Below are 14,824 nucleotides of genomic sequence, written 5' to 3'. Positions count from 1 at the left end.
TCTGCGTCCATCCCTATACGTCCTGTATGGGTGACAGTGCAAGGGTAAGAACAGTGAGTGTATTCAGTGGGGAAATAAGAGGTGCTGCGAAAAAAACTGAGAAAAACACAGCATCTTCCATTACAAACAGTGAATGTCCCGGAGTCCACAAGAGTTGAAAAAAAAAAAAACTCGGGCCATCTGGGCATCTTTTCAGATGAACGATCTTGTGAATCATCCTAAAATTCTTCTATAAATAAAGAGCATTAACACTTTGGTTTATGTTCAGCCAACAAAAATAAATAACCACAGATCAAAGCGGGCTGTCAAACGATGTAAGCCACCCTCTGAAATTGGGGAAAAATGTCTTACAAATCTCAGAACTCCAAGATGTTTTTATTTATTTCAAATTCCAATAGAATGAATATGTTTTATCTAAATATTTTTATCACACAACTAAAACATTGAATTACTTTTTCAGAAATAGAGTTAAATACATCAATCTAGTTACAAATTCTAATATAAAGAGTACAAAATATAATGTTATAAATTGTATTTTAAAAAAGGAAATACAAATTCTATGGCCTTTTGCATTTTACTGCCTCAAAGTAGAATTAGCAAAGCTGATGAAGAATGAACATTTTCCCTTGGGCGGGTGGCCCCTGGATCACTTCCCACAGGCATGTTACCGGGCCCCAGAGCGGGCTCCCACCAACCACCAACCACGGCAAACACAGGCGTCCTCCTCACTTGAAGTCCTGGCCTGTGGTGGTTGCATCTTTTTTTGCTCAGTGAACAAAACGTTCTGAAATTAGAACTCACCCAAGTTAAAAGCAGTAAAACAACATATGCTACTTAAGACGTTCTGAAGTGGAAAGTAAAGCTATATGAATGCCGTCCTTCCTTCCTTCCCTTTTCTACAGCTTGGAAACCTCTGAGAATGTGCTGGGGGTGGCAGAGGAGGGTTTGTCTAGTTTGAAGGAAGGAATGTTGGCAGACAGTCTCCAGCCACGAAAGCCCAGGAGGTGCCCTCTTCCACACAGCGGACTAAGCACTGCACCCACTTTCTTTGATCCAGAAGGCATCACTACTGACCCCGTAAGCCACACCCTGTCTCTCTGTCCAAAGAACAGAGGCCCACCAGAGAGGCCCCCCTGGAGAGGAAGCTCCCCTTCCCGCGCTCAACCCTGCGCCCTGAAGGCGTGTGAAATGATGAAACCCACATGTGCCGGAGCCCCTGCAGAGGTGTTCTCGTGCCCTCAGCGACCTGTGCACAGTGGCCAGATCAGGGGCGTGGCCTGTCATACTGGGCGCTCCCTTCTCTGACGAAGTAACTGTATACAACTCCCAACTGCTACTTCCTGAAGCACCTGCTTTTCAGGAAACCAGTGTCATTCTTGGCTTAAAAAATAAATAAGTAAATATTGGGGAACCTCTTATAACATTTAATACTTTTCACAGCCTCAAAGGCAAAATTCACCGGGCTTTGAAGCCAAGTCTGTGTGGTGCTGAGAACGGAATCTGTTCAAGACGACAATAAGGCCTTCCGGGACCAGGCAGAAAGGTAGGCAGGTACAGTGGCTGATTTCCCAGGGAAGATCCTCAACAGCTGACTTTTGAGAGAATTTAAATATTCATTCTTCAAATTAAGGGATACGAGTGAACAACCTGAAAGATTTTTAGAAGCTCATTAGCTGTGTGTTATTTGAATGCAAAAATGAGGGAGAGATGTGAGCAGGGAACAGGAAGAGTGCGGGAAGGCAGGCCAGGGTGGAGCCAGGCCCCAGCAGGGGCAGAGGGGGAAGCAGCGAGCGGAAAGCAGGGGACAGACACAGAGAAGCTGCAGTGTAGACAACCAAACCCTTTATTGTCTAAGTTACATTAGACGCAACACTGTAAAAAATCCTGTTAAGAAACAAGGAAACAGCAGATCGGGAGAGGTAGTAGAAAGTCTGTAACAGTCAGAAGACAACGTACAGAAGTGTATCATGCAGAAATTACCATTCGGAAAAAAAAGGGAATCAAACAGTGGCTAAATAAATAAGAAAACACAAATCATATTAAATACTATGACCGAACTGACATCAACAAATTAACAAACCAATACAATACTGATGATTGGTGAAGGAAGGGACCACACACCTCGGCCTGCCCACAGCTGGCCTCAGGGGATGGCATTCTTGGGGGTGTCCCCCCCGGTCTGTTTAGCTGGGTGAAAACCTTCCTCCTGCACCCTGCGCGGCCCCGCAAGCTGACTGTCCTCCACGCCTGCTCTCCTGCAAGCCAGGAAGGATCCAGCCCGCGGCCGGCGGGGCCCCAGCACCAGCCCACTCCCCACCAGACTCTCCAGGATGGAGACTCGCCAGCAAGACACTTCCAGCTCCAAAGGCCAACTGCACTTTTCCATGCCGCTTCTGAAACCGTAAAAATGTAGACTACACTTTTGTGTCACTTTGGGTCCAGAATGTCTTTTTAATTAACTAACACACAGAGAAACGGGACTGGGCCACTAGTCCCTGACATTCCTAACAGTCACCGTTCACTTCCGGCCAAGAAAACAAAAGCCAGAAAATGCAGAATGATCACTGTGGGGAAACTACTGAAATGATTAAACATAAATCAACACAAGAGTCTTCTGATTTCTTAGGTGGACAGAGGAATGTGTGTCTGCAACTCTGCTCAAAATAACTTTACAGAACAGCCAATTACAGTTGCTTAACTGTATCTGCATGGACATTCCTAATTACACCCACAGAACAGATCATTTTCGTACATATCTGGTGTAAGAGGATCAGAAAAAAATAAGTAAAAAAAAAAAAAAAAAAATATATATATATATATATATAAGCTAGCCAGTTACATTGCATTGTTTGAAAGTGTTGCAAAGTAACCTGAACCGTCAAGTAATTTAAACTCAGTAACAAGTAGAATCCAGAACCAAACATTAACTAATAACAATAACAACAACAATAATAATAATATTATTATAATAATAATATTCAACAAATCATTAGAACAGGAAACCCACACTTTAGGGGGTGTGTGTGTGTGTGTGTGTGTGTGTGTGTGTTTAAACAAGACTTTGTATCAGAAGCCCACTGTCTACAAAAACTGCACTAATCCATTACTGTATTAAGTAAACTGTTGCTCTCACCAGTATTAAAGGTTAGGATAATTTCTGTACATGTAAAATTATTGCTTTTTTGAAAAATATATTTAGCATGCTCGTTTTAATCCATTTCCTGCCTTTACAAAATTTCACAATTAAAAAAAAACCTAGTAAAGCTTTTGCAAAAAATTTCACAGAACATTTTCATTCAAGGCAGCAGTAACTTTTGATAATGCATAAAATCATATGTGCAAAAATCTGAAACTCTCAGAAATATTACCATCACACATAGTGTCACGGCAATGGGAAAAGAAAATATTTATATCTGTGGAATACAATTTCAATTGCGTACACTGCATGGTTTAAGATCCTTTGTTATGGGCCTTAACCCCCACCACAAAAACTCGCATTTGCATTACTGAGGAAGAGGTATATAGAGCCGTCCCCACCCAAGGGGCTGGTGATCCCCACCCTTTATGAACGAAGTTACTCATCCTGTGGAGGTCACCAGGCCCAGGGAGAACACACACCCACTTGCTGGGGTGGCTCAGGGAAGGGGCGGGGAGGCAAAGAGTGGGGACAGAAGGTGCCAGAGCTCAGCACCCTAGTTATCTAGGGCCCCTGAACCTGCTCAGGGATTCTTCTGCCATTACTAAAACAGGTCCGAATCGGGAGGACTCAGTGGCTAAATAATTTGTTAAGACGTATAGTCTTCCTTTGTAAGCAGTTTGCAGAATGTAGCCCTGTTACAAAAAGGTCCTGAGAATAAACAAGAAGCCTGCTTTTCTTAGTGTTCCACTAGCTCTCTTCCGAGGCAGAATCTACGCATTCCCACAGACGTGTCGCCTTTGCCAGATTCGCTCAGTTCGAATGGTGGAAGGAATGGAACAGGCACACGACCCCCAGGGAGAGTGCGACGGAACCAGCATGAGGGTCCCATCATCATGCCCCTCCACCAAGCCTGCTTCCCACAGCACCTGAACCTTCCCCTCTCTCATTTACTATTTTAAATACCCACTAAGACAAGGAGAGGCAGTAGTATTAATACTCGATCAACCTCAAATCCACCACGGTTTTTGCTGACATCATCTCCACAGTCCCTCTTAGCATAGGAGGCCCCTGTGACAGTGCTCAGCCTCACCACTCTGTCCAACACACGTAACAAGTATCTTTTTTTCCAGTGTCTCAAACTTGTCTTGAATAAGATAGATGCCTTGTGCCCCTACTGTGCCTGCCAGTACTACTGTTTATTATAAGAAAATATGGGACTATGGGCGATGAGCACGTAAATGTGTATATAGTATCTACATGTATTTCTAGAGTATAGCATCTTCATTTATTTCTGAACGTTTAACAAGGAGAGGCATCTGCCTTCAGGTTCCACTCCAGCGCAGCGGCTCGGGATGTGAGGTGTCTGCTCAGGAGTTCTCCGGCTGTTCTTCCGTGGAGTGGCCAGGTCACAGGTGGGAGGCTGCGGGGACATCGTGAGGGTACTGCTAATGGCCGTTACGGGGACCTGGGGTGCGTCGGAAACACGCCTTTAGGTTCCCTTTCTGAGAGGCACTGTCTGGACGGTACCTGTGTTAGAATGGTCTCTCCCCTGGGTGAGAAAAAGGAAAGAACAGGAGAAAAGCTCATTTCTGCCTTCTGGTTTCTAAATGCATTTTTCCTATTAATTTTCTAATCAACATCCAAGAACACAAACAATGACCTTCACAGAGCAAGCCAACCAAGTAGGCAAAGACCTGACTTGAGCTGTAACTCATACTATAAAACAAGCATGAAGTAAGTTTAAATGTGCCTTGCTGCCCTAAAGAGAGGCGGCTTGAAAAAGAATCATTTCCAGTGTGATTTAGAAAGGATCATTAGACTTCTCTGATGGTTTCACATGTAAGAATGGCAGATGATAACGTCTGAACCAGCTCTGGAGAGAAGGTTACAAGTTGGCAAGATGAGGAGGCAGCCAGATTGTAATTTGTATAGTACAAAGCGGATTTACAAGTGAACGGTAGTTCCAAAACAAGGCTGAATTTGGGGCCATACAAACAAAAAGAAAAGCACGGCTCTCACACACGTCTGTCAGAACTTCAGCGCGTTTTCACCCATTTCCATCAACAATTACCACACCGGAAAAAGGGAAGGGGTATTTTACAGTGAACTGCGAGAGAAAACCAAGCATAAATGGGGGTCCACAGCTTTCAGAGAATGCTCTCCAATGACATGTGAAGCATCCCTGTTTGAACAATAGCGTTTACAATCTGAGGACAAAAACAGTATGGCCAGATTTATCTTACTTAACTGCATTAACCTTCAGCTAAAATCCTGAAGTGAAACTGACCACCAGAAATTAACATGCATACGTAAACCAGGGGACTCATGTAAAATTCTAACTGTTTCCAGCTAGACCTATAGGAACCCCAGAAATAATGGCGGAGTGGGGGAAGGTCTGGTTGACATAATGAATTAAAGGCTTTTCTTAATAGTTCCAGAAAACTCCTACTTACAGCTGGCTCTGTGTTCATGGCATCTACCAGCTGACATGCAGTGGAAGACAGAGAGATACTCGACAAAATTTTATGAGGGCTTAGGGGGTGGGTGCAGTGGTGGAGACAGCAGTTTATTTGAAATGTTGGAAACAGTAACAGAATGAGAGATGTGATAAAACTTCCCTAAGTAGATGGTGGATTTCCTGCAGTAAACGGAGAAAGATTGTTTTACATTTTTGTACAGCGACATCAGGCTGTGAAGAGATCTCTGAGGTTCTGACGGGAAGTATTCATCATCAACGGGGCTCACCAAGAACCAATTCCAAATACATTCGGGAAGGAAAATGGCCTTGTGTTTACCGGAAGAAAACTGGGGGTTACAGTCAGCTGTTGGGTGGCTGGTCTTGACCGTCTCTGCATAGTGAAAAGAGACGTCAGGGACTGTCAGAAGTGGTCAGGGGGTGCCTATGAACACAGGGGCTTTGTGTGCCTGGATTTCACATGGACGGCACCCCCAGGGCACATCCACCTGGGTAACTCTTCCTTTGGACCAGAAGTCACAGACTTGCATTGGGTTAGGCCTCAACGGACTGTTCTAGAGGCGACAGGAAGACGGCCTCTCTGTCCATGACGGGCTAACGTTTCACATTACAGGGCTCAGACGGCTTTAAAAATATTTATTTTGGAAGCACTGCAAAGTCCGGATAAACCAAACAACTAGGTGGTTAAACTGTGTTCACAAATCCAGATGCAGAGATGCCTATTGTCTCTTCATAATTGAAGGGATGTGTTCCAATACCTCATTTTTTAAGAGAGTTGTTTTAAGTTATTGATTCACCAGAGGCCACCATGTCATTATTCAATAAAGCAGCCCCAGAGCATTTTTAAGAAATGAATAAAACATGGAAGAAAGGAGGCACAGAAATATTCAAATTAAGTGGACACACTGTAATCTTTTGAGCACATCCACATCGCCTTGTCCTCCGGAAAGGGAAAGAGCAGTCAAAAAATGGGAAGCCTGCTTTTAGAAGATTGTGCTTTTCTATTTTGCAGCGGTGAATTGTGGGCTTTTCAGTAATGCTGAAAGAAATACTATCTTTCTGGAAGGTATTTCCGTGTTGTAGGGATGGATATTGACTACTGGAACTTTATGAGGTCTACTTTCTCTTTCTTTTAGTAAGGCAAGGGAAATGTGTATGTAGTGGTGGGTGTGGATCGATGGCCTGCACACAAAACACCCACCATATGCCCCAGGACACACGGGGCACCTCTCAGCCTTCAGAGGGAGGTCAGCCTATAAACAGGGCTTGCGGTCAGCCACGCAGGCAATGCTAAGTGCCTGAGGACCAATTATGCACGATGCTTTATTGACTAAAACCTTACCCAACAAGCCGTAAACAAGGGCTATGCGACTGGGGTGATTTTGGATAAGTCACCAGGTCTAATTCATGATTTTTGGTAGCATATTTTATTTAGAGAAAATGGAAAATGTGTTTTTAAGATGCTTGTTTGGTTTAATAAACAAGAAAAGCTTAAGCAAATGAGCTGAATTTCAAACTCTGATCTGTGATGCTGAGACTCTAAAAGTGATACTGAAAATAGATTATGCATATATTCAAATGTACCAACCTACGTGATTTCTCCATCATTTGCATTATAATAGCCACAGCTAAAAATGAGACAAATTAGGTCGCCATTTATTTTTTCATTTCCTGTTATTTTGATTAATGGAATTATTTATCCAGCTTAACTATTTTTAAATAACATTTAGAATAATAAGAAATAAACTATTAATCATAGTCTTTAAATTCTGGCAAGGAATCCAAACAAATCAAAACACCAGATTTCATATTTCAGCAGTCATGCTGGTCTTTTAATAAATCCCAAAACCACGAGGTTGGGGGGAATAATTTTTCTTGGTTTCAAAAATCATTTTAATTTCTAATGTTTAACAACAATGTAACAAAAAAAATCAATTTATCTGCAACACCAGAGAAACTTCCTAGTTTTTCCTCTAACATCCACAGGACAAAACACCCAGATTTCAACATATTGTTTTCAAAAAGTGTTTCTAATGATGAATACTGATGATTACTAGAAATTAAACATTTATTCAGTTGTGCTGAACGGATGACCAAGCATCTTTTAAACGACAACATGCATGAGCTCTTCCCCTCATTTAGAATTTGATTTGGAGGATCGGCAGTCCTTGGCATTAGAACCATCTTAATCCAAAACACAGTAAAAGCACCAAGGACAAGCACCAGGGCCACCGCTGGGCTGGAAGAATCAGCCACAGGGGCGGATGCCCTCACAGTTGGGCTCCTGAGGCCCAGGGCCCGGACCCTCTCACCATCTTCCTTCCAGCTTGTCTACGATCGAGGCCAAAGAGTGAGATGCCTAGACAGGCGTGCTGTGAGCATCCACAGCCTACGGGGAGCCCTGTTATATTTATCCTCCATCTCTGCCTTCCAAGGCTCCAGGCATCCTTTCCACCCTCACCGCCTACCAAAGGAAGGTGTTCAGAAAGAAGTGGCTGCTTGACTATCTGGTTTTCATGACGTCCTCTGCGGTCTTAAAGTAAGTGTTTGTAACACGGAAGAGGTTTAAACAGTGCATGTGCTGAAAAAGACTGCTACTAGTGTCACCACGAAAGGAAACTACTTTATTTCTCCTCAAGCTTCAGGTGTGTGCTGATGAATTAAACTGACTTTCATTTAATTATTTATTCTTGATTCTGACCTATGGTGAAATAAATCAATTTCAGCAGATTTACCTGGCCCTCGTGCCTGTTGAATTGTTTCGCTGAGATAGATGGTGTATCATGATTTCTCAGAATTTTCCAGTATAGAATATTCAAATATTAATATGACAAAGTAAGGGCAATTGTTCTACAAAAACCAGCAATGTCTGTCTATCAACCGGAGGGCTTTTGAACAGAATGTAGCAAACGAGGTAACTATGCCTATCCTGACAATACTTTTCTCAAACTCACAGTTTTCCTGCATCCTCTCTTTAATGAATAATTAACGACAAGTCTCTTAAACCAAACAAAACAAAGAGAAGCATGCTGGCAGGTTCCAACAAAGCCACAAGACACCAAGTAAAGAAAACATGCCGTCAAACTGAGTTCATAAGCAAAATCTACTAACCGGCTTATCAATGACAGTCATCTGTCCACACAGGCGTTATGTGTGTAGACGTGTTCACATGTGAGCTCACCACAGAAATGCTCTCCAAGTATGTGAGTTTCCTCCAGTTATTAAGGAAAATTGCTTATTTTTAGAATAAATGACGAGGTCACATTGAATGTGTGCTTCATGGTGTATGTTCTAACTTGATTTCCACAGCAAGTATACAAAATAAGCACCATTATCATTATTCTATAGATAAGGAAACTTAGGTTACATTATATGTCTATGGTGGAGGATCAACGTTAAAGCCTCTACTCAATAGCCCAAGAGATTAGTAATTTATATTATCTGGGTCTCTAAAAGTAGCACTGGCTGACCTTGAATGAATTTAAATGTTGATAGCTATTAGATATATTTAGTCTCTGCCAGGATCTCTCCTCTCCACTTTAAACCCGTATCTTCGCCTGCCTATTGGACATTCCTACCTGGGTTTCCACGAAGCTCTCACTTACCCTGAATTCCACCTGGAAATGTTTTACCCTGCTCCTCCTTCCAGCCTCAGGGAAATGGATCATGCCTGGGGCCAGCTGCCTGAAGCCAGACCTGGGGTCAATATGATTCCCTCCTGTCCCTCACTTCCCACACCCAATCCCTCTGTGTTACCTCTCAAATCTACCCGCTCTCTCCAGCCCCATGCCAGCTCAGGCCACCTTGTCTCTCGCTGGGATCAAGCGAAGCGCCTCCCAAGGGCTGCTCCTGCCACCAGGAACCACAAAGCCCATTCTCTGTGGCGTGTGACCTGCTCACTCTTCTCACGCTACAACTCTGACGGTGTCCGTCCTGCCCCTGGGCTCTCTACCCCCCATGGGAAGAAATTCATGAGTCTCAGCAAGGAGACCTGGTGCTCCCTAGACCCTAGTCCCGAGCCTCTGCCCACCCACTCCGGCTCTCCCTCCCTGAGCGGACCCCCACCCAGCGCCTCCAGTGGAATGTGTTCCTCCACTCTGGGCCTTCCACGTGCTGAGCTCTTGCTCAGGGAGGCAATGCTAAGGAACATTAGCATTCCATAGCGTTCCATAGCAGGAACACCCATCCCTCTGCCCCTCCAAAGTCTTCCAAGCGCCTCCAGCCTCAATGACAGGACCCTTCCCATGTCACAGCGCTGCCCTGCTCTGCCCTATTTCCTGTCTAAGCCACCCATGGACCTTTGGAACCAGAGAAGCAGGAAAAATGGTTTTCTTGTCTCCCCAGTACCCTGTACAGGCCTGGCACACAATGGGTGGTCAATAAATATTGTTAATGAGTGAATAAATTATTATAAAATGGAATTTCCAAATGCTGTTTCAATTAAATAATTTAGCATCTATTATGTATATCTATAAAAGTCCATTGACTTTAAGTGTCACATCAAATAATTTCTGCATGAATACACAGTGTTGCATGATCCAAAAAAAACACAGCCATGATCCCTAGCATCTAAAGCCCACAGGAAAAGAATCTGATTTAAATATTAATGAATGTTGGTAAAGCACTCTCAATATGAAAAAGAATATGATTGGTAAGTATGAATCACATTCCAGACATACATAACTACAGAATATTTTTCTATAAATCTATAAGGTATTCTAAATTTAACATAGCTACTGTGATTTCTGTAAACAACGAGAACTACAGGATAAGAACAAAGAACCCTAGGATTTAAACCTCTACCTATTACTGATGTGTTTTGCAATTATCCTACGCAACAAATCTGTATGGGAATGCTTAAAGATATAGTTCCAAAGTACGTTAAGGAAAATGCAATTTCCTTAGAGAACCAGAGTATTCAGTGGTAAATCACCAAAAGCTACTTTAAATGTAATGAAAGACAAAAAGTACTATCAGAGGCCATGATCTCTTATACAGAATTTAACAAACTGGCTGCCACAGCAGGAGACGCATACAAATCTAGCTCAGTTTTAATGCCAAGGCCTGAACTGTCACTGTCCTATGAATGCAAGGGAAGCTGGTCCACTGAGATCTTCACACCAACAGTGAATACATAAGCTAAGTCTGAAAGATACATTAACTCAGACCACGATATTGAGTTACTGTAAACTCGAAACTAAGAGTTAGCTGGTGTGAAGTGTAAAGTAACAACGTTTTAGTCTAGAGAGACAAAGACAATGATGAAACTACATCTTTTCTATATCAGAAGCAGGAATGAGTAACAATTATTATAAACTCCCAGCATAACCAATAAGTAACACAGAAATTATTGAAAATACAGTCTACATCAGTTGCTTTTTGATCTCCTACTTCTCCCTAGGACAAGAGCTTTTCAAAGGGGCTCAGGCAGAATTAATAGACAGCAAATAAAACTGCCATGCATTCCTGAAGAATCTCACCAACTTGTTCATAGATCTGCCTGGCCTGGCTTCCCGCCCCTGTCAAACATTCCTACCCAAAAGCCAGGTCTTTGGTGGGTTTAACGGGTCACCTGTGCAAGCAGGAACACTTAGGACTCACTCCAGTTGTAACATCAACTTGTAATTCTCAATTACGGCATGACCTTGCTGTTACTACATCCCACAAACACATGACGGTGAGTGTTTGTGGCAAGAGGGTTTTATTTCTGTTAAAAAGGACAACGCTTCCTAACTGCAGTGGAGGTCGTGCATTTGGAAATCGTTTAATTCCGTTTTCAGAAAGATGTTTTATTTATTTCATAAGTTGTCATAGTAGTGGGTAACTGTGGGTTTTATTAAGAAAGGCAGAAGCTAATTATTTAAAACCTGTAATAAATGGCAAGGCTTTTTGTCAACAATACGTGAAGCAAAGGCCTTTAACAACACATAGAAATTCTACCAAGGCAATAAAGGAAACGAAATCACTAATCAGGTAATGTCAATTTGACATACAGCCCAGCTCAATCACTCATTAGCAGCGGGCCCTTGGTGAAGCCATTTCATGCCTCTCACACCTTTTTCCTCCAGAAATAAACTAGAATGATTCTCGAGTTTCCTTTGAGATCTCACTAGATCATACTGAGTCTTGGGATCCCTCGGAGGTCTTAATCGCCCTCATCCTCACCAGCAACCAGGAATCCCACAATTAGATTTGTCAGGGCAGAAGACACAAACTGAATTCAACCACCCAGACAAGGCTCGATTGTCATGGCAAAGAAACTCTTTCCTCAGTGACAAAGGAGAGCGTTTGTCTTTGGAGAAAGCCAGAATGTTATTTAGAGAATGCTTGTGCAACACGGGTGTGACGTCCTCCGAGGGCAAAATGGGAGAGCAATGAAGATACACACTCTCACCCTGAAAGAACGCAAGAGACCCGCTGCGGGCTGTGGGCGCCGCACTGCTTTACAGCAGGACTCAGAACCGCGTGCTGACGCAAGGGTCCTGCACACTCCGTGTATACTGAGTGGTGTATGTACACAAGTCACACCTGGATGGAATGGTGCATCACGGGCACAGGCACACAGCTACCTTCAGGCACTCCGGCCATGCCAGTCGTGTTCGTAATGCAGAGAAACAAAGCACAAAGCCGCAAGACACCACGCTGGACGTGAAACTTTTCTTACAGAATAACACAAAATTAATGTTCCTCAAGGAGGTTAACCACCATTTGTTCTCAAGCAAACTCATATCCAAAACCATCTCGGAAAAAAAGGGAGTTTCTAGTGTTTGCAGTCACCGCCAGTCTGTCCTGACTTCCTCCTCCCCAACACAACCAACAAGCAGCGGTGCGCACCCAGACCCTGCACCACCGGCTGGGAGGGCTTCGGTGCGGGGACTGCCCACAGACGGCCCCGAAGGGTCACGTTCCAAGAAAGTGTATAGGATTATTTACACATCTTGTGAAAAAAAACAAAAAGGAGGTCATGCTCCAGCGATGAGCATCATGGCGCACCTTTCCCAGCTACTGCATCAAAACCCAGACATCCAATTCATCATGAGACCTACTTGTTTGGGGGCGTCTGCGGAGGTGGTGTGAACTTCAGAACCCCGGGGTCCATCGGACTCAAACACCACTGTGGGAACAAGGGGTTTGTTAACAGATGAGCGTGTGAGCTTCAGGACGTGCACATTAAATGAGTCCATTACAGATTAAGTACTTTCACAAAAAAAGACACCAGCGCCTAGCCTGTGGCTGGAAAATACCAATTTACCGTAACACTTACAGTAAAGAGACTGTGATAGTGGCTGCCTGGGGCCACTGCCCTTTTTAATTCAGACCTCGCTGCTGAAAAAAGCAATCACTGACAACATTAATTATCGGTGTGTGTGTAAGGGACCCTCTTCTTGCATTACTTACCATTTGGCCTGTGTCATCTTGCATCAGACCAGCTTCTGTGTGCATCCTTCACAGTCCTGATAGAGAACCCCGTCTCCCCATCTCTCTAATGCCCCTGCACTGTCCTGACAGTTTCCAGCCTGATCGGGCGCAAGCTCTCTACATAAAGGCTGAGGGATTTTGCAGTACATCCTGCCAGGTAAAAAGGGGCCCAGGCGTATCCCACAGAGCCCAGTCAGTGCCAGCGAGGACACAAAACCATGCCTACACGGTGCTAAAAGGGTACTCTGATTAAATGTGTGCTGGTGGCAATGCCGTTTATTAGCATATTCATTTCTGAGGAGTCAGTTACTCTCTAATTAAAATGGAACATTTGCAAACAGGCTTATCTCAAATTAAACCACATGGCACATGGATACCAAAAAAATCCATTTCAGGTGTGGAGTGGGGGCAGCCGGTATACGATCCCGGAGGCAGATGGCGGGGCCCCCCCAACCTGGTAGGGGCTGAAATCTCAGTATCTCCCTGGCTGCGGATGGTCAAGCCACTGACGGAAGAGGCCCCTCTTCCTCTGCTTCCCTCGGGGACAGCTGGGCGGGAGGGCGGTACCTGAGTGTGCCCGCATGTGGGCCCTGAGGTGGCCGGGCTGGTGGAAGCTCTTCCCGCACTCGATGCAGACGAACTCTCCTGGCCGGGCCTGCGTCCGGAGCGTCCCTGCGGTGGCGAGGTGATGGTAGTGGCAGTGGCGGTGGCAGGGCCGTGGCGGGGTTGGCGTGGAGGTGAGGAGGCAGGAGAGCGAGAGGGAAGCGAGAGGAAAACATCATTAGTCTGTCTAACGTGTCATCATGTGAGGCTCCCTTCAGGCCCTGGTGACAACTGTCAGCCTTCATCTCGGCTCTGCTGACAGGCCAGGCACTCTCAGGACTACAAGGATGCATAAATTACAGCGAATTAAAAACCGCTCCCCGGGACGGGAGGCGCCCGCCAGGCTGCACGTCCGGCTGTGCGGCTCCGAGCATCTGCAGGCTGGGCCCAGCCATCACCCAGCTCTGTCAAGCGGCTCATCCGGCAAATCAGAGTGACACCAGCGTGACAGAGACAAGGCTCATGGAAAATAGGAAGTGAGCGGGACCAGAGCCCGCCGTGACCCGGCCGCGATTCTGGGAGACCTACACAGAGTGAGTGCAGCCACGGGGCGACCCCACTTCTGGCCCTCTCTCCTGCCTGCCTGGGTGGCTCTGAGGCCGCGGCCCCCAGCAGAAGGGAGGAGACACCTGCAAGCACCAGGCAGCAGCCCCCAAGGTGCGTGCACTTGCTGGCCATCGGCAAGGTCGGAAGTCCCCAAGTCCCACCTTCTCCCCAAAGATCTTGCCACATCCCTGTACTCAAAGGCCGGGCTTTGTGTTTCCTTCTGATCCAAAAAGCCACACGGCTTTTATTAGAAAGGGATGCAGAGTGTGTGTCTGCACACCTTTTCTCTCTGAAGAAAAGGCTTGTTTTCCACATGCTGGTAGCTCCAAAGACATTTCTCTGGCTGGGAGAGTCACTGTCACGTGCAATAGTAACTCAACTCAGTAGGAAAAAAAAATAATAACTAGAAAAAGTCACACCTGTTGCAATAATTTTTTTAAAAAGCTGCTTTACGCAGCTGAGTTTTTATGTATCTAAAGGCTGACACCTGAATGTGAACAGCAAGTGAAGAGAATGACAAAAGGCGGCCGGGCGTGGTGGCTCAAGCCTGTAATCCCAGCACTTTGGTCCGAGACGGGTGGATCACGAGGTCAGGAGATCGAGACCATCCTGGCTAACACGGTGAAACCCCGTCTCTACTA

General features: G+C 44.9%; 1 protein-coding gene across 10 annotated transcripts in view; it reads right to left on the bottom strand.

Moving 5' to 3' along the window:
• Positions 1-358: 358 nt before the first annotated feature.
• ZNF516 (zinc finger protein 516) overlaps positions 359-14,824 on the bottom strand; it is a 138,823-nt gene continuing 124,357 nt past the window's right edge. For 7 of the 10 annotated variants that reach the window (XM_077975134.1, XM_077975135.1, XM_077975136.1 and 4 more), the window contains 3 exons: positions 13,602-13,706; positions 12,662-12,729; positions 359-4,688 (listed from right to left, as the gene is read on the bottom strand). In XM_077975134.1, coding sequence (XP_077831260.1) covers positions 4,629-4,688; positions 12,662-12,729; positions 13,602-13,706 — 233 coding nt within the window. In that variant the 3' untranslated portion in view covers positions 359-4,628. The remainder of the gene's footprint in view (positions 4,689-12,661; positions 12,730-13,601; positions 13,707-14,824) is intronic. The other 3 variants (XM_077975141.1, XM_077975142.1, XM_077975140.1) reach the window with 1 other exon arrangement.

The sequence above is a fragment of the Macaca mulatta genome, chromosome 18 (assembly GCF_049350105.2).
Source record: "Macaca mulatta isolate MMU2019108-1 chromosome 18, T2T-MMU8v2.0, whole genome shotgun sequence".
NCBI classification, from domain to species: Eukaryota; Metazoa; Chordata; class Mammalia; order Primates; family Cercopithecidae; genus Macaca; species Macaca mulatta.
This window is presented reverse-complemented; position numbering and strand designations above follow the sequence as displayed.